At 46.0% G+C, this 18,490-nt stretch overlaps 1 protein-coding gene across 7 annotated transcripts in view; it reads left to right on the forward strand.

Annotated features, from left to right (window-relative positions):
- Positions 1–18,490, forward strand: part of SLC7A6 (solute carrier family 7 member 6) — a 35,226-nt gene that overhangs the window by 5,018 nt on the left and 11,718 nt on the right. For all 7 annotated transcript variants that reach the window (XM_070062665.1, XM_070062659.1, XM_070062662.1 and 4 more), the window contains one exon: positions 5,944–6,502. In XM_070062665.1, the coding sequence (XP_069918766.1) occupies positions 5,980–6,502 (523 nt within the window). In that variant the 5' untranslated portion in view covers positions 5,944–5,979. The remainder of the gene's footprint in view (positions 1–5,943; positions 6,503–18,490) is intronic.

The raw sequence follows: 18,490 nt of genomic DNA on the forward strand, positions 1-18,490 counted from the left end.
AAGAACCTCCTGGCTCCTGGCTTGGGATTGGCTTAGCCGTTGAGGCCATCACGGAGGATGAAACAGTGGATGCAAGACCTCTCTCTCTCTCTGCCTCTCCCTCTCTGTAACTCTGACTTTCAAATAAATAAATAAATCTTTAAAAAATAAAAGAATATTGTATCAATTCACATGTAATCCAGGAAACTTAACAACAGCACCTCTCAATTCTCCCTATCATTTTGCATATATTATATGTAAATTTTTCAGAGAGAGGGAGCAACAGAAATCCTCTACCTCTGGTTCACTCCCCAAATAGCTTCAAAAGCCAGATTTGGGCCAGGCCAAAGCCAGGAGCCTGGAATTCCATCCTGGTATCCAACATGGGTAACAGAGGCCCAAACACTTGGGCCATCTTCTACTGCCTTCCCAAGCCATTAGTAGGGAGCTGGATCGGAAGTGGAACAGCCAGAACTCAAATGGGTGTTCGGATATTGGATGCTGGTGTTGCAGGCGGAAGCTTAACCCACTGTGCCACAATGCCAGCCCCAGCAGCTATATATATATATATATATATATATATTTTTTTTTTTTTTTTTTTTTTTTTTTTGGACAGGCAGAGTGGACAGTGAGAGAGAGAGAGAGACAGAGAGAAAGGTCTTCCTTCGCCCTTGGTTCACCCTCCAATGGCTGCTGCGGCCGGCGCACTGCGGCTGGCACACCACGCTGATCCGAAGCCAGGAGCCAGGTGCTTATCCTGGTCTCCCATGGGGTGCAGGGCCAAGTACTTGGGCCATCCTCCACTGCACTCTTGGGTCACAGCAGAGAGCTGGCCTGGAAGAGAGGCAACCGGGACAGAATCCGGTGCCCCAACTGGGACTAGAACCCGGTGTGCTGGCGCCACAGGCGGAGGATTAACCTATTGAGCTGCGGTGCCAGCCCCCAGCAGCTATATTCTAAAGCAGTTAAAAATAAATATAAAATGTATTTTTTAAAATATTTACCTCAGACCACTCAATACTGTGCCATAGCTCTTGAGATGTTTTTTCACTTTTCCCATTTTGAATCTTAGGCTTTTCATCTCTTTGTTGAAATTCCATATTTGTTCCTACATGCTGTCCAACTTTTTCATTAAGGCCTTTAATGTATTAATCATAGTTATTTTAAGTTCTTTGTTTGTTGTTTCCAATATCTGGGTCATCCTAAATCTGGTCCTGTTTATCATTTTGCTTCTTTATAGTGGGTTGATTTTCTTGCCTTTTTGTGTAGCTTGTTATTTGTTATTAATTGCCAGACATAGTATGTAGAATAGTAGGGAGTGAGGGACACTGGGTTTGTTCTGGGGAGTATGCCTTTTCTTTTAATAGGTTATTAGTATGAGATTTTGAGTCAGTGAAGAGGTGAATTGTGTTTTGGTTTTACTGTTGCTGTGGTTACCTTAGGTGCACCATTGGCTTTAAATTCCTTGGGTGTTTCCTTTTGTTCTTGTTTTGTTCTTTGCTGGAGGTAGACTTTTTCTCAATGTTTCAGCTCCACCCTTTGCTACCAGTCTCAGTGGCAAAGGTTCTTGTTTGTTTCTGGGTCCTTGCTAACCTGGTGGTAGGAATTAGGGGGTTCTTCCTGTTTTCCTGGTTCAGCCTCAGTCATAGGCAGGCCCTGTTTCCTTGGGACTTGGGGCTGGCCTGAGTGATTCTGTACTCCCCCTAAAGGTAGGATTAATGGTCTTGACCAGAATTTCCTGTCTTTCCCCTCCCCAAGGCAATTGAATTTTTTTTTTCCTTTACCCATTCCCCAGCTACCATGGGAGTGGCCAGAATGCTGCCCGTTCTTTCTCCAGGAGTTTACTGTTTTTTTTTTTTTCAAAGGAGAGTATAGGTGTACCTTTGTGTTTTCCCTCCTCCGGGCTAGCACCACAGATTGTTCTTGGGGTGAGGGAGGCAAGATGTCTGTATATGAGAGAAGCTTTCTGGGTTTCCTGTTAGCACTCAGTGAGGTTTGTGGAGAAAAAAAATATGAATGTCTGTGGCTCTTGCTAACTAACATTTGACCCTTAGAATGTGCTTTAAAAATTATACCTGAATTCTTACTTGCCTATGTGGTGCTTGCCTCGTTTCCCTGCTGCCACAGGTGAACTATGGCTTGCCTTTCTCTCTCTCTCTCTTTTTTTTAAAAGATTTATTTATTTATTTGAAAGAGTTACACAGAGAGAGGAGAGGCAGAGAGAGAGAGAGAGAGAGAGGTCTTCCACCTGCTGGTTTACTCCCCAGTTGGCCACAGTGGCCAGAGCTGCGCTGATCTGAAGCCAGGAGCCAGGAGCTTCCTCCAGGTCTCCCACTTGGGTGCAGAGGCCCAAGGACCTGGGCCATCTTCTACTGCCTTCCCAGGCCATAGCAGAGAGCTGGATTGGAAGTGGAGCAGCTGGATCTTGAATGGTGCCTGTATGGGATGCCGGCGCTTCAGCGCTTCAGGCCAGGGCCTTAACCTGCTGCGCCACAGGCCTCTTGCCTTTCTCTCTTCTTGCACCTTTAGTTTCAGTGTAGTTGGTTGCCCTGTATCCTCAACTTTCTGATGGCTTCAGGAAAAATTTTGGTTTTCTATGCTATTTCGCCTTTTTTTTTTTTTTTTTTGTCTTGGAGTGGAAGTGATACTTTTCCCAGCTGTCCACATCCTAAGTAGAAGGTAGAAGTTGATAACTTTCCATTTTATACTAGATTTTATCTTACAGTGAAATGATTTATTTATTTACTTGAGAGGCAGAGTTACAGAGAGAAAGGGAGAGACAGAGGGAGAGGTCTTGCATCCACTGGTCCCTGTTTACTGTGCATTTTTCTTTTCTTTTTTTTTTTTTTTTTTAAGATTTCTTCATCTCTTTGAGAGGCAGATTTACAGAGAGGCAGATTTACAGAGAGAGAGAGAGAGTTCCTCCATCCACTGGATCACTCCCCAAATGGCCACAATGGCTAGAGCTGTGACAATCTGAAGCCAGGAGCTTCCTCCCAGTCTCCCTTGTTTTCAGGGGCCCAAGGACCTGGACCATCTTCCACTGCTTTCCCAGGCCATAGCAGAGAGCTGGATCAGAAGTAGAGCAGCCGGGACCTGAACTGGTGGCCGTGTGGGATGTTGACACTGTAGGTGGAGGCTTTACCCGCTATGCTACAGTGCATTTTACAAAAGAGTTTCATATTGTCTAATTTGAACCTCATGAAAGATGAATGAGGCTGTTAGGGAAGTTATCTCAGTGTCAGAGAAGGGTAAGGTACAGCTACCTGGTGAGCTCTGGTCTCTGACTGTGGCATTTCTTATCTCATGCCATCTCATTTTCATGCTGTCATACTGGCTGGGAGAGCATGGTCCCTACCAGTCTTGTTCACATCTGTGTCCCCAGCACAGGGTCTGGCGTAATGTAGGTGCTTGGCAGATTATGTAGAGATGTATGAGGTGAGGTTTACCTGTTCCCAAATTAGCCATCTGCTCTTGGGGAGCTGCTGAGGTTCCATTACAACTATGTTTTTGGGTGGTCAGCAAAGAGATGGGGACTTTAATTACTTTAGCCAAGGATGGTCCCTGATGACTGTTAGTTTTTTTTTAATTGAATGAAGAGAAAAGTCTTACCTGCCCTCAGTTGTGTGACTCTGCCTCTCTCCTTGGCTTAAAGAGTCATTCCTTTAACCTTTCAGCAGGAACCTTGTCCTTATTCAGGTCCTGGCAACAGGACTTGAGGCGGGAGGGTCTGTGACAGTATCCCACCCCTCCAAATAAGACCACTGGATAGTTTCACCAGAGTGTCAGACACTCTTAATAAAACCACATCAGAGGAGCCAGCACGGTAGCATAGTGGGTAAAGCCGCCGCCTGAAGTGCTGGCATCCCTTATAGGCACCTGTTCGAGTACCAGTTGCTCCACTTCCGATGCAGCTCTCTGCTATGGCCTTGGAAAGCATGGAAGATGGCCCAAGTGCTTGGGTCCCTGTACCCGCTTGGGAGACCTTGAAGAAGCTCCTGGCTCCTGGCTTCAGATTGGTGCAACTCCGGCCATTGTGGCCAGTTAGGGAGTGAACCAGCAGATGGAAGATCTCTCTTTCTTTCTGCCTCTCCTTCTCTCTCTGTGTAACTCTGACTTTCAAATAAATAAATAAATCTTTAAAAAAATAAATAAATAAGGCCGGCGCCGTGGCTCAATAGGCTAATCCTCCACCTTGCGGCGCCGGCACACCGGGTTCTAGTCCCGGTCAGGGCGCCGGATTCTGTCCCGGTTGCCCCTCTTCCAGGCCAGCTCTCTGCTATGGCCAGGGAGTGCAGTGGAGGATGGCCCAGGTGCTTGGGCCCTGCACCCCATGGGAGACCAGGAAAAGCACCTGGATCCTGGCTCCTGCCATCGGATCAGCGCGGTGCGCCGGCTGCAGCGGCGGCCATTGGAGGGTGAACCAACGGCAAAGGAAGACCTTTCTCTCTGTCTCTCTCTCTCACTGTCCACTCTGCCTGTCAAAAAAAAAAAAAAAAAAAAAAAAAAAAAAAAAAAAAAAAAAAAAAAAAAATAAATAAATAAATAAAACCACATCAGAGACACCAATGTCAAGTTATACAAATACAAAATCAACACTTGGTAGCCCCAGGTTCCTTCCCCAAGCCAGGGTTTGATGGACTAGGAGAAGCTGGTATGGTCCCTGAGGTGGGTTTCTCTGCTTGTCTCTGTTGAGTTGGATAGAGAAGGTAACCTAGGCCTCTGCAGTTGAGTCTAGAAAACAGGCTTCCCAGCTGTTTACCGGTTTAGTTCCCACGCCAGTGCTCACCAGCAGGCTCTTGAAAACAAGAATGTTCCCGCAGGCCTGCATAGAGAAACCTGCATGGCTTAGTGCCAGAAGTGAAGTGAGACATGGTGTTAGCTTAAAGCCAAGCCTTGCCTAAGCAGGTAGGCTGGCACAATTCCTCTTGGACTGCGAAAGGCTCGCTAGTGCTCTGGAAGAGCTTTCTCATTTGGGCTCAAGACCAGACTCTGCAAAGGTATTAGGATAAGTAAGGCAGAGTTTTTGCGCAGTCTGTGGAAACTGGTTTCCACTGAGAACTGCTCACTCTCAAGTGACTGAGCTCCTTGAGACCACCAGGTTCTGACACATGCATTTTTATGGAGTGCAGGAGAGGCTTCTGGGAACATGATACACTGATCCTGTTCTATCTAGAAATCATCCCTGTGATCTTACAGGACTGACTCCTGGGTAAAAATCAAATGGCCCACCAGATTCCTTTCTCCTGAAGGTGAGGTGGGATCAGGAATCTGAATCATGACTGCTACAGGAACTGAGGGAGAGAGAAAGCCATGTTGAGTGTGGGTTGGGTCAGGGTAGTAAGATGGGTGTTGTGGGCACAACAGCTCATGAGTGTTCATTTTCATGACGATCTTCTTACAGTCTCTGTAATAGAGATATACTCTGGTGTGGCATCTCTTAGCCCTTCCCAAAGTTCTTCACTGGCCTGAGAGTATCTGTAGTTCTCACCACATGTAGCTGGACATGGCAGAAGGCTCTCTTTATGTTTGGGTAGGGATGAGTGGGCGGGATTACCTGGGTGTGTTCAGTGAGGCCTATCAGGCCAGTGAGGGTTGTGTACCAGATACAGGTGCAAGGACTCTGATGTATTTTGTGGGGGCAGGTTTGTGGGATTTAAGCGGATAAGAACAGATAAAACTAATACTTCCAGGATAGTCAGTGCTATAAATAAACCTAATGCCAGCCTACCCTGGATGGCAAGATAGGTACGATTTGTCATAAGTCATTGTTTTGTCATGGGGTCTTTCTTAAGAGCAATGGAGGACTGCCTCCATGTCCTTGTGTTCTGTGGTAGCAACTGAGTGTGTGTGTGTCATGTCCCTAAGCAGGAGGTAGGGAGGAATATCTGCCTGCCTTGCAAGTCTTAAACCAGAGCCTTACCAAATCCTACCCTAGACTGACATACTTGTATTCTTTGCCAGGCTACAGTAAGCACAGGTGTGCAAGAACCACTTGCCATGGAAACCAGGGAGCTTGGAAGCCCCACACCCACCTACCATCTCCTTCCAGAAGCCAGCCAGCCCAGGGTGGAAGAAGATGTCAGCCCACCACCTAAAGGGTCCCCGGAAACTATGCAGCTGAAGAAGGAGATCTCCCTGCTGAATGGGGTCAGCCTGGTGGTGGGCAACATGATCGGCTCAGGGATCTTTGTTTCACCTAAGGGTGTGCTGGAGTACACTGCCTCCTATGGGTTGTCACTGACCGTGTGGGCAATTGGTGGGCTTTTCTCCGTTGTGGGTGCCCTTTGCTATGCAGAGCTGGGGACCACCATTACCAAGTCAGGGGCCAGCTATGCTTATATTCTAGAGGCCTTTGGGGGCTTCATTGCCTTCATCCGCCTGTGGGCCTCACTGCTAATCGTTGAGCCTACCAGTCAGGCCATCATCGCCATCACCTTTGCCAACTACATCATCCAGCCCTCCTTCCCCACCTGTAATCCCCCGTACCTGGCCTGCCGTCTCCTCGCTGCTGCTTGCATATGTAAGTCTGGGGGCTGAATGTGAGATGTGTGGGGGTGTGGGGTGCTGTAATAATGGTATTGGTACCTTATATTTGAAGAGCCTAATTTGCTCTTGGAGGGGAGGGAAGCACCTTGTCTTTTGAAGAAGTAGTTTCACCAAAGTCGTTTGATCCTTAGATATAAGTAAGTATAAAGGATGGGGATGGGAGAAGTTTGAATTTGTTCTTGGATTTTGGTGCCTCTCATTCCTCCTAATCTTGGCTGATCCTGAGTTCTGTTCCCTAGTCTATGTGACAGGTTGGTGCATGTCTTGTATTTGTCTTGTCAGGTGTTTAGATTGGAGTCCACATCACTAGTTGTAGTTTAACACAAAAATCCATCAGCCTTGAGGCCTTTATTCTGCTTCTCAAAGAGAAATCAATTATTTTACTTCCCAGCTTTTCACCTTAAACCAGTTAAAAGGCATCAGTGAGGGAAATAGTCTTCAGACTGGGGGATCCCAAGGCATTATCCCTCAGGTCCGCAGGACTGCCCTCCTTCTCGCCGCTGCCATTCCATGGCCCATTGTTAGCAGAAGACATCACATCAACATGGCTTTTCCATTAATGTTCAGATTTCTTTACACAGATTTTGTAAACAAACTCTTCCTGTACCCAGTGAGAGAAAGGTAGCTTCTACTCTACCTCTGAGTCTCTGAGGACAGAGCCCGAGATATCCGAGTGGATTCCTGTTTGTTTTCCTTTCTCTTACAGGGTAGTAAGGAGGGATTCTGTGTGAAACATTCGAAGGAGAGGAGATTACAGTGAAGCTCCCTATCCTTGCAGAGCTAGTGTTTTAGCTGAGAAGTGGCCTAGATTGCCTGTGTTCTTTAGTACTGTGCTGCCAGAGACAATTATATGCTGTTCTTTCCATATCTCTGCTTGCAGAAGCTTTGGCAGTATATATCATTTATCCACGATGTTAAAAATAGACTGAGGGTGTCTTGGAGTTAGCAATAAAGGATTGTACAGTACACTGTGTCTTCTGACTTTAAGAAATTTGTTAAAGACAAACATTAAAGGGAACCCCCTTTTACATCATTTGGCATAGCGAGAGGAAACAGGTACCCATGAGAGAGGGAAAGGTGGGTGCATGTTATGAAGTGTTCTTTAGAAGCAACATTTTTTTAAAGTAGTATTTTTTTTTTAATTAAAAGGCAATATTGGCCAGTGCTGTGGCTCAATAGGCTAATCTTCCACCTTGTGGCGCTGGCACACCGGGTTCTAGTCCCGGTCGGGGCGCCAGATTCTGTCCCGGTTGCCCCTCTTCCAGGCCAGCTCTCTGCTATGGCCCGGGAGTGCAGTGGAGGATGGCCCAAGTGCTTGGGCCCTGCACCCCATGGGATACCAGGAGAAGCACCTGGCTCCTGCCTTCGGATCAGCGCGATGCGCTGGCTGCAGCGCGCCGGCCGCGGCGGCCGTTGGAGGGTGAACCAACGGCAAAAGGAAGACCTTTTTCTTGTCTCTCTGTCTCTCACTGTCCACTCTGCCTGTAAAAAAAAAAAAAAAAAAAAGCAATACAATGGACTTTATAGGCAATTTGAGAAGTGAAAAAAATAGAAAAAAGAAAATAGAAATTATCTGATTTTTACCTCCCAGAGAACTTTTGTTACTGTATGAGTGGAATACTTACACTATTTTTTATGTGTGTATCTGTCATTTTAAAAAAGACCTCGATGTCATATTCTTTTTGGTTTGTGTACTGCTTTTTAAATTTAAATTTTTAATATTTCATTAAATATTATTAGAAAACATGATTTGGGTATACATATTAGGCTTTGACCAGGGAGACACTGCCCTGACAGAGTCCTCTAAAAAAAAAAAGGAATAATATTCTGCTTATAAAGCAATTTCATTAGAGGGAAAATTAAGTTACCCTCAAATCACCCATAATCTACCACCAAGAAAGGAGTATTTATTTTAATAGTTTGATTATATTTTCATTTCTTTTATGGAATTGCTATTATTGGTAACTTGACATTCAGGTTGTTTTTTTTTTTTTTTTGCAGTTGATGCTGTTTTTATTAGCACCCCCAGTGGAGCTGCGAGTGCAGCACCCCTGGGAGGCTCAGATATTGAGCTTTTTAAACTTGTATAAATCGTGGGTTTTCCCTCTATTTTATGAAGTGTTCTTTAGAAGCAACATTTTTTTAAAGCAGTATTTTTTTTTTTTAACAGGCAGAGTGGACAGTGAGAGAGAGAGAGACAGAGAGAAAGGTCTTCCTTTTGCCTTTGGTTCACCCTCCAATGGCCACCATGGCCGGCGCGCTGCAGCCGGCGCACCCAGCTGATCCAAAGGCAGGAGCCAGGTGCTTCTCCTGGTCTCCCATGGGGTGCAGGGCCCAAACACTTGGGCCATCCTCCACTGCACTCCCAGGCCACAGCAGAGAGCTGGCCTGGAAGAGGGGCAACCGGGACAGGATCTGGTGCCCCGACTGGGACTAGAACCTGGTGTGCCGGCGCCGCAAGGCGGAGGATTAGCCTGTTGAGCCATGGCGCCGGCCTTAAAGCAGTATTTTTTTTAATTAAAAGGCAATACAATGGACTTTATAGGCAATTTGAAAAGTGAAGAAAATAGAAAAAAGAAACCTGAAATCATCTGCTTTTATTTCCCAGAGAACTGTTGTTACTATATGAGTGGAATACTTACAGTGTTTTTTTATGTGTATATCTATCATTTTTTTAAAGATTTATTTTATTTATTTGAAAGACAGAGTTACAGAGAGAGGTAGACAGAGAGAGGTCTTTCATCCACTGGTTCACTCCCCAGCGGCCAGAGCTGAGCCGATGCATAGTCAGGAGCTTCTTCCGGGTCTCCCACGTGGGCGCAGGGGCCCAAGGACTAGGGCCGTCTTCCACTGCCTTCCCAGGCCACAGCAGAGAGCTGGATTGGAAGAGGAGTACCTGGGACTAGAACCGGCGACCATATGGGATGCCGGCACTTCAGACCAGGGCTTTAACTCACTGCGCTACAGTGCTGGCCCCTGTATATCTGTCATTTTAAAAAAGGACCTCAGTGTCATATTCTCTCTGGCTTGTGTACTGCTTTTTTGTTTGTTTGTTTGTTTGTTTTTTGACAGGCAGAGTGGACAGTGAGAGAGAGACAGAGAGAAAGGTCTTCCTTTGGCCGGCGCCGCGGCTCACTAGGCTAATCCTCCGCCTAGCGGCGCCGGCACACCAGGTTCTAGTCCCGGTCAGGGCGCCGGATTCTGTCCCGGTTGCCCCTCTTCCAGGCCAGCTCTCTGCTGTGGCCCGGGAGTGCAGTGGAGGATGGCCCAAGTGCTTGGGCCCTGTACCCCATGGGAGACCAGGAGAAGCACCTGGCTCCTGGCTTCAGATCAGCGCGATGTGCCGGCCGCGGCGGCCATTGGAGGGTGAACCAAGGGCAAAGGAAGACCTTTCTCTCTGTCTCTCTCTCTCACTGTCCACTCTGCCTGTCAAAAAAAAAAAAAAAGGAAAAAAGGAAAGGTCTTCCTTTGCCGTTGGTTCACCCTCCAATGGCCACCACGGCCGGCACGCTGCGGCTGGTGCATCACTCTGATCCGAAGCCAGGAGCCAGGTGTTTCTCCTGGTCTCCCATGCGGGTGCAGGGCCCAAGCACTTGGGCCATCCTCCACTGCACTCCCTGGCCACAGCAGAGAGCTGGCCTAGAAGAGGGGCCACTGGGACAGAATCCGGCGCCCCGACCGGGACTAGAACCCGGTGTGCCGGTGCCACAGGCACCGGCCGTGTACCTCTTTTTAAATTTAAATTTTTAATCTTTTATTAAATATTCTTAGAAAACATGATTTAGGTACACATAATTAATTCCCAGGCAGTGTAGTAAAGTCTGAAGGCTCCTATGCCAGAGTGAATTTGATTTCCAGCTTTACTGTTAACTTGGGGAGTTGATTAATAGCTACCTCAGTTTACTTGTAAAATGAGAACATTGATAGTGCCTTGCTGAAAAGATTGTTGTGAGGAATAAGTGAATAAATACGTGTGTAAGTGCTTTTTTTGCCAGACATATAGTAAATGCTTTATAATATTATTATAAATAATGCTGTTGTGTTAATGTTTGTACATACAACATTTTAGGTTTCTGCCTAATTTCTTAGGATAGGGTTATGTAACGGAAACCCTGTCTCAAAGGAAATAAATTATTCTAAGATTCTCATATGTTACCCAGTTGCTTTGTTGAAGTTTTTGTGTTTACAGTCCTGTCTGAGCCTCTGACAGTGCCCATGCATTGGTCTGCGATGACCATAGGATTCAAAGAACATCAAGTGACAGGATTTGTTATATATAACTTTTGTTACATAGGATAATTGTGTATAATTTTAAACATTATTTATACATTTTTAATTTTTTTATCTTTTAAATATGTATTTATTTATTTCAAAGGCAGAGCTCCAGAGAGTCAGAGTCAGAGAGAAAGAGAGGTCTTCCATCCGCTGATTCACTCCCCAGATGGTTGCAACGGCTGGAGCTGGGCCAATCTGAAGCCAGGAGCATGGAGCTTCTTCCAGGTCTCCCATATGTGTGCAGGGGCCCAAGGACTTGAGCCATCTTTCACTGCCTTCCCAGGCCATAGCAGAGAGCTGGACCAGAGTGGAACAGCCAAGACTTGAACCGGTTCCCACATGAGATGCTGGCACTGCAGGCAGCGGCTTTACCAGCTACACCACAGCACTGGCCTGTATTTATACATTTTTATTTAATTGAAAGGCAAAGAGACAGAGAGATCTCTTCTATTTGCTTATTTATTTTCTAAATTTCCACATTTAGCCAAACCAAAGCCAGGAGCCTGGAACTCAATCCAGGTCTCTCACATGAATGGCAGGGATCCAAGTACTTGAACCATCACCACCTGCTGCTTTCCAGGGAGCTCATTAGTGGAAAGCTCGAATCTGGAGTGGAGCCAGGACTCAAACCAAGCATTCTTTTAAGTTTTTTTTTTTTCTTTCGTTTAAAGATTTATTTGTTTGGCAGAGTTACAGAGAGAGAGGGAGGGAGCAAGAGAGAGAGATTGAGCTCAAGATCTGGTTCACGCCCCAGACAGCTGCAACGGCCAGAGCTGGACCTGGCCGAAGCCTGGAACTCCCATGTTGGGGGGGTGACAGGGGCCAATACCATCAGCACTACTTTGCAGGATCTGTATTAAGAGGAAGCTGGAAAAAAAAAAAATAGAGGAAACTGGAGTCAGGAGCTAGAGCCAGATATCAAACCCAGGTACTCTGATGTGGGATGTAAATGTCTTTTTTGTCTGTTTGTTTAAGATTTATTTATTTATTTGAAAGGCAGAGTTACAAACAGGCAGAGCCGGAGATAGAGAGAGACAGATCTTCCATCTGCTGGTTCACTCCCCAAATGGCTGTATCGACCGGAAATGGGTCAGAGCTGAGCCGATCCAAAGCCAGGAGCCAGGAGCTTCCTCCCGGTCTTCCACGCATGTATATGGGCTCTAGCACTTGGGCCAATGTTGTACTGCTTTCCCAGGCCATAGCAGAGAGCTGGATTGGCAGAGGAGCAGCTGGGACTCAAACTGGCGCCCATATGGGATGCTGGCGCTGCAGGCAGGGGATTTACCTGCTACACCACAGCGCTGCCACCCACCCCCCTTTAAATTTATTTTATTTTAGTTGAAATGCGGAGTCACAGAGAGAGAAAGGGAAAGAGAGAGAGAGAGAGATCTTCCATACACTGGTTCACTCCCTAAATAGCCACAGTGACCCAGGTTGGGCCAGGCCAGAGCCAGGAACCAGGAGCTTCTTCTGAGTCTCCTACATGTGTGCAGGGACCCAAGCACTTTGTCCATCTTCTGATGCTTTCCCACATGCATTAGAAGGGAGCTGGATTGGAAGTGAAGCAGCTGGGGCTAGAACTGGCTCCCATATGAGTTGTCAGCCTTGCAGGTGGTGGCTTAACCCGCTATGCCACAATTCTGGCCCTACCTTGAAGGTTCTAACATGGAAGTCAGTTAATTGCTCACAAAGTGAGATCAAAGCCCAGGGCCTACTCATATCTGAGACTCCATTCCTCTTGAGACTTTCTTAAAAGGCGGTGAGGAGGTGAAGGAACATGAAAGGGAAGAAGATTGGGGTGAAGAAACAATGTGTGATCCCTAATGTCTTTCCATTTTCTCTTACTGACTTGGACTCAGGCCTGGCTAAGGTTCTGAGTAGAAAGGATACCCATAGTTTGGTCAGTTGTTATAGACAGGCTACTTTCACCTTCTAAGAATGACCTAGGCCTAAGGAGGACTGGGTCTTCATTTTTTTTTTCTTTACCTGTCATCTCATTTCCAGTTTCCAGGGCTCAATCTGGTCATTTTTTTTTTTTTTTAAGATTTATTTATTTATTTGAAAGTGAGAGTTACAGAGGGAGAGAGAGACAGAGACCTTCCAGCCACTGGTTTGCTCCCCAAGTGGCTGCAACAGACACGGCTGAGACAAGCCAAAGCCAGGAGCTTCATCCAGGTCTCCCATGTGGGTGGCAGAGGCCCAAGCACTTGGGCCATCTTCTGCAGCTTTTCCCAGGCCATTAGCTGGGAATTGGATTGGAACTGGAGAAGCTGAGACATGAACTGGCGCCCATATAGAATGCCAGTGTCGCAGGTGGTGGCTTTATCTCTAAGCCGCTAGGCCGGCCCCAGGTTTTCATTTTGGTTGCATGGTTTGAATGTTTTCATAAAAAGACAAACTATTTGTAAAATTAAAATTAAGGATACTTTTAAAAGAGGCATGTGCATTACATATTCATACCCTTCTAGGAGGTGGCTAGTGATTATGGTATCTTTATTTGAAGGGTTCATCTCCCCTGAGCTGTTGTAGAACATTTCACTCCTAACAGACTTACAGTTGCCATCCTCCCCTTTGTTTTTTAGAATAGCACTCCTTTGTCCTTAAGTGCCCCTTAGTAACACCCGGACTATTTGTGGGAGGAATTGGAAAATTTCCCTTCCTTCTCTGTTGCCTGGGGTTAAAGGGAGCTGTGACTATCAGCATAGCTGGGACCACAACTTCAGGTTACTCATCAGAAAGAGCAGAGGCAGTGCTGTCAGAGGGCACATGCATTATTCAGGATTATTTCTCTCACATGTTAAAAGTAAGTACATGTGGACTTAAAAATTTCTCAGGGAGGCGAGTTTCTCTCTTCTTACTACTCTGCCATTTTCAACATGTGACTTCTAGCTGATAGTCCAGCTACTCAGGCTCCAGCTGTCATGTCTGCATTCTGACTGACAGGAAGAATAAAAAAAGGCACATCTCTTCCTTCACAGATACTTCTTGAGGTCTTCTATGAGATTTCTGTTTACTTCCCTGGGAAGAAATAGTTTCATGGCTATACCTGCAGGAGAAACTGGGAAATGTCAGTTTTATCTTGGGCAGCTGTGGTTTCAGCTAAAATTTCCATTACCAAGGAAAAGAGGGAAGAACAGATATTGGAAGATAACTAGCAGACTCTGCACAGAGAGATTTTGGGGATTGCTTATGCTCTGGGATGGGGTCTTGATCTGCTTTGAGTACTCCTTTCTCAGCAGCAAGCTCCCAATTAGCCTTGAAGACCCTGATATGGATCCCACACTTGTTGGTGTAGGCTTGTGCAGCAAAGAAATTAGATCAGGAGAAGAGGGAATGCTTGGATGTATTCATTGCAGTAGTGTTATCTGAGCACCTGGCCTCAAGGCCCAGCCCCCTTGCCTTTGTTTGAGCTCTGAGTCTATGGTGGGGCTGGGAGGCCTGGAGAGGTAGAGATCGGGTGGTGGAATTCTGTTTCTTAATTAGAATCAGGAAAATAGTCCAGGGACTTGGCCTCTGCTTGGTAGGCTGTTCTTGGAGCTCTCTGTTCTCTGGCAGAGCTGACAGTAGGGTGAGGCAATACAGGCACCTGGGGCCAGCATTTCAAGATGTTCTTGCTCTCCCAATTCCTGCATGTGGTTCCCTGAGTGTCTCCATAACATTTTGTGCCCTAGGCATTTGATTGGCTTCACTCTGTTCTCTGGCTGTATATCATTGTTAATGAAATATTTTGCTTTGTATTATGAAAGAAGCATATGTGCATGCTAAGTAAATCACCAGATTATTATTATTATTAAAAATTTATTTATTTTATTTGAAAGGCAGTTAGAGAAATCTTCCATATGCTGGTTTACTCCCAAATGGCTGAAAAAGCCAGGGCTGGGCCAAGCTAAAGCCAGGACCCAGGAACTCCAACCAGGTCTCCCACATGTGTGACAGGGGCCCAAGTACTTGGGCCATCTTCCTCTGCCTTCCCAGGGACATAAACAGCCAGCTGGATTGGAAGCAGAGCAGCTGGGACTTGAATTGGCACTCATATGGGATGCCAGTGTCATAGGTAGCAGCTTAACCTGCTGTGCCACAATGCCAGCCCTTTTTTAATTTTTATAAAGAAAGTAATTAGATTAAACATCAGTACTCACTGGGAAAAATCTTCTTCTATCTTTAGATCTTTAATCTCTTCCTCAGAGGCAACCCTTCCACCAGGTGTTTCTATATCCTTCCAGCGGCTTTTCTGGAACAGGCTCTTCATGCTGTCTTTGTTCATTAGTTTAGCACATAGTCATTGAATTTTTACTGTGTGCAGAATTTTCTTATGTGGTAAGAGTGTGAGAAATTTTTAGCAGGGTGAAAGAAGTAGCGGCAGTGAGTGAGGGGTTTATCAACTTTTATTCCCATCTTAGAGCTACAAAGTGAGCATAGCCAGGATATTGTCAGTCTCTCCATGAGGATGTCCTCTTTTTGTCTCTCTTTTTTTATTTCCTTATTTCTATCTCTGCCTTGTCTTTGTCTCCTGTCTCTCTTACATTTCCTTTTTCTCAAAGCCGCATGTCCTCTTCTGTTTTTGTATTCTGCTTCCTTCCTCTACTTGTGTGATTTCTGTTTGCCTGTTACTAAGGGCTCTTATGTTCTTTGACTTGCTGTGGTTCCCACCCTTCTCTTTTGCCTGCCATTATTAAAGTCAGTCTCTTGGTATTCCAACTCCAAGTTCCAGGTGGAGACAATTTAATAGGCTCAGCTTGGGTTTAGTGTTTGGCTAGGGGATGATATGGGATGGGGAGCAATTCTCAATAAGGAACTGAGCATATACCTCAAAATATGTTTACTATATCACACAGAGATTTGAGGATTGCTGGTGGCTTTCACTAGGTAATCCTTATGTTTGCTGATTAGGCTTAGCCACACAAAGAAAGCTTTTATCAGCAGGGCAGGTCCTGGGAAGACCAACAGCACAAATTCCTTCTGGCTTCTTCTCCCCTCTCCCCTCATCACTGTCCCCCACCTAATGCCCCCCAATACCTAGCTCCTGTGATTGACTAGTAAGTACCTGTGTTATTTGCCAGTTTATGAAATAAAAGCTCTTGAAGGGCCCTGAAGGCTCTTTACCCACCTGTGTTTATTTTCATAGCTAATCCTAGGAACTCCACTCCATTTGAGTGAAGAAAGATCCAGAAGATTCTGATAATTTTCTTGCCCCAGGGAATTGGCTGTTAAGTGGAAGTCATCACCACCTCTATTCCATCCAGAATTCATCAGTTCTCCTCTTTGCTTGGCAGCGAGCTTAAGAAAACAATATGCTTTTTTGTTACCTTCTGGGAATTTGTGATCTTTTCAGGAAGCAAGACCCAAACCTCTGAGGAAGAGATCCACTTGAGACACATGTCCATATGACCATAGCATTAGACACTATGCTATGATGTGAAGTGGGAATGTCATGGGGTTCAGGAGAGAGAGAGCTCAGGGAGAGGCTGACTGGTATATTTGGAGAAGATTTTACAGAGGAACTGGAGGCTGAGCTGGACCTTCGAAGGGAGAGTTGCCCTTGGCTATGGCAGGAGGAAGAGAGTAGGGTATTTCTTTTATGTGTATATCTGTTATGAATAAGGAAGAGAAAGTCTAGCTGAAGCAGAGCATGCAAAGTGGAGGTGGCCTAGAAAATGGACTCAAGGATTTTTTTTTTTTTTTTTTTTTTTTTTGACAGGCAGAGTTAGACAGTGAGAGAGAGAGACAGAGAGAAAGGTCTTTCTTTTCCATTGGTTCACCCCCCAAATGGCCACTACGGCTGGCGCGCTACGCTGATCCGAAGCCAGGAGCCAGGTGCTTCCTCCTGGTCTCCCATGCGGGTGCAGGGCCTAAGGACCTGGGCCATCCTCTACTGCCTTCCCGGGCCACAGCAGAGAGCTGGACTGGAAGAAGAGCAACCGGGACAGAATCTGGTGCCCCGACCGGGACTAGAACATTGGGGTGCCGGCGCTGCAGGCGGAGGATTAGCCAAGTGAGCCATGGCGCCAGCCCTGAAGGATTTTATAACCTTTGAGGCACACATGAAAGTTCTCTCTTTGGAGGCTAGGGGCAATACTTAGAGGTGTCTCTGCATCCCTTTTTACTGTGAAACTCCTCAGATATTGCTCATTTCCTCCCTGTGAATCAGCAATATTGTTTAGCAGGAGTGCCGGACCCTCAATTCAGTGCCCAGATGTCACAAGATACGCAAGGAGCTGGAGCTTAAAGCCAGCAGTGCTGACATGAGCCCAGGGACTACTCATGTACTCCCTTCTCCATGGACCATGCTGAGAATTGGGAGGTTTGGATAGAAGTGGGGTAGGGTGATTGGTGGGCTTGGGAGTGTGAGCTTGGCAATAGTAATTAGCTTCTCCCAGCCTTAATTTCTTCATATAAGAAATGAGAATAGGAATACTGGTTGAGTATCTTGAAAGATTGAGACCAAAGTATTTTAGACTTAGAATTTTGTTTGATTTTGGAATATTTGCATAGACTTTATTAGTTGAGTATTCCCTAAGCCAAAATGCTCCAAACTCCAAGACTTCTTGGGCATTGGTGTTCAAGAAGTTTTGAACTTTGAACATTTTGGATTATAGACTTTCAGATTAGGGTCCTCAATCTAAAGCTTTTTTTTTTTTTTTAAGATTTATTTATTTATTTGAAATGCAGAGGGACAGAGAGAGAGAGAGAGATCTTTCATCAGGTAGTTCATTCTGTGAATGTCTGCAACAGGCAGGGCTGGACCAGGCTGAAGCCAGGAGCCAGGAACTCCATCTGGGTCTCCCATGTTAGTGGCAAGAACTCAAGTACTTGAGCCGTCATCTGCTGTTTCTTAGGCACATTAACAGGGATCCGGATCAGAAGTGGAGTAGCTGGAACTTGAACTGCCACTCCAGTGTGGGATGTGGGAGTCCCAAGTGGCAGCTTAACGTGCTGTGCCATAACTCTTGCCTCTGTATCTGCATTTTGGGGTTGTTGAGAATTGATTGGGAGGATGTAAGAGGATACTTCAATAAGCTCATGGAAATGGAGTTAAAAGATAAGTTTATTTGGGTGCAGAAAATTTTGTCCGTGTAATTTTTTTCACAAAACTTTTTTTCTGTGAACTTTTTGAAGACCGCTCATATGCATGGATTCCAGGGACTTTTTTTTTTTAATTTTTTTAAATTTATTTTTATTTTTATTTTTTTGACAGGCAGAGTGGACAGTGAGAGAGAGAGACAGAGAGAAAGGTCTTCCTTTGCCGTTGGTTCACCCTCCAATGGCCACCACGGCCGGTGCGCTGTGGCTGGCGCACGGCGCTGATCCGATGGCAGGAGCCAGGTACTTCTCCTGGTCTCCCATGGGGTGCAGGGCCCAAGCACCTGGGCCATCCTCCACTGCACTCCCTGGCCACAGCAGAGAGCTGGCCTGGAAGAGGGGCAACCGGGACAGAATCCGGCGCCCCGACCGGGACTAGAACCCGGTGTGCTGGCGCCGCAAGGCAGAGGATTAGCCTAGTGAGCCGCGGTGCCGGCCAGGGACTTTTTTGAAGTACTTTTGTATATGAAATTACAGGCATGTAGCAGGCTTTTTCTTTTTTATATGTATATGCAAAGCATTGTCTAATTCCTAAGTAAACTGTCATCTGCATCCAAATTTCCTCATTTATTGTTGGATCTGTCTTGTTCACCCTCTCCAGTGTGGC

The sequence above is a fragment of the Oryctolagus cuniculus genome, chromosome 18, assembly GCF_964237555.1.
Source record: "Oryctolagus cuniculus chromosome 18, mOryCun1.1, whole genome shotgun sequence".
NCBI classification, from domain to species: Eukaryota; Metazoa; Chordata; class Mammalia; order Lagomorpha; family Leporidae; genus Oryctolagus; species Oryctolagus cuniculus.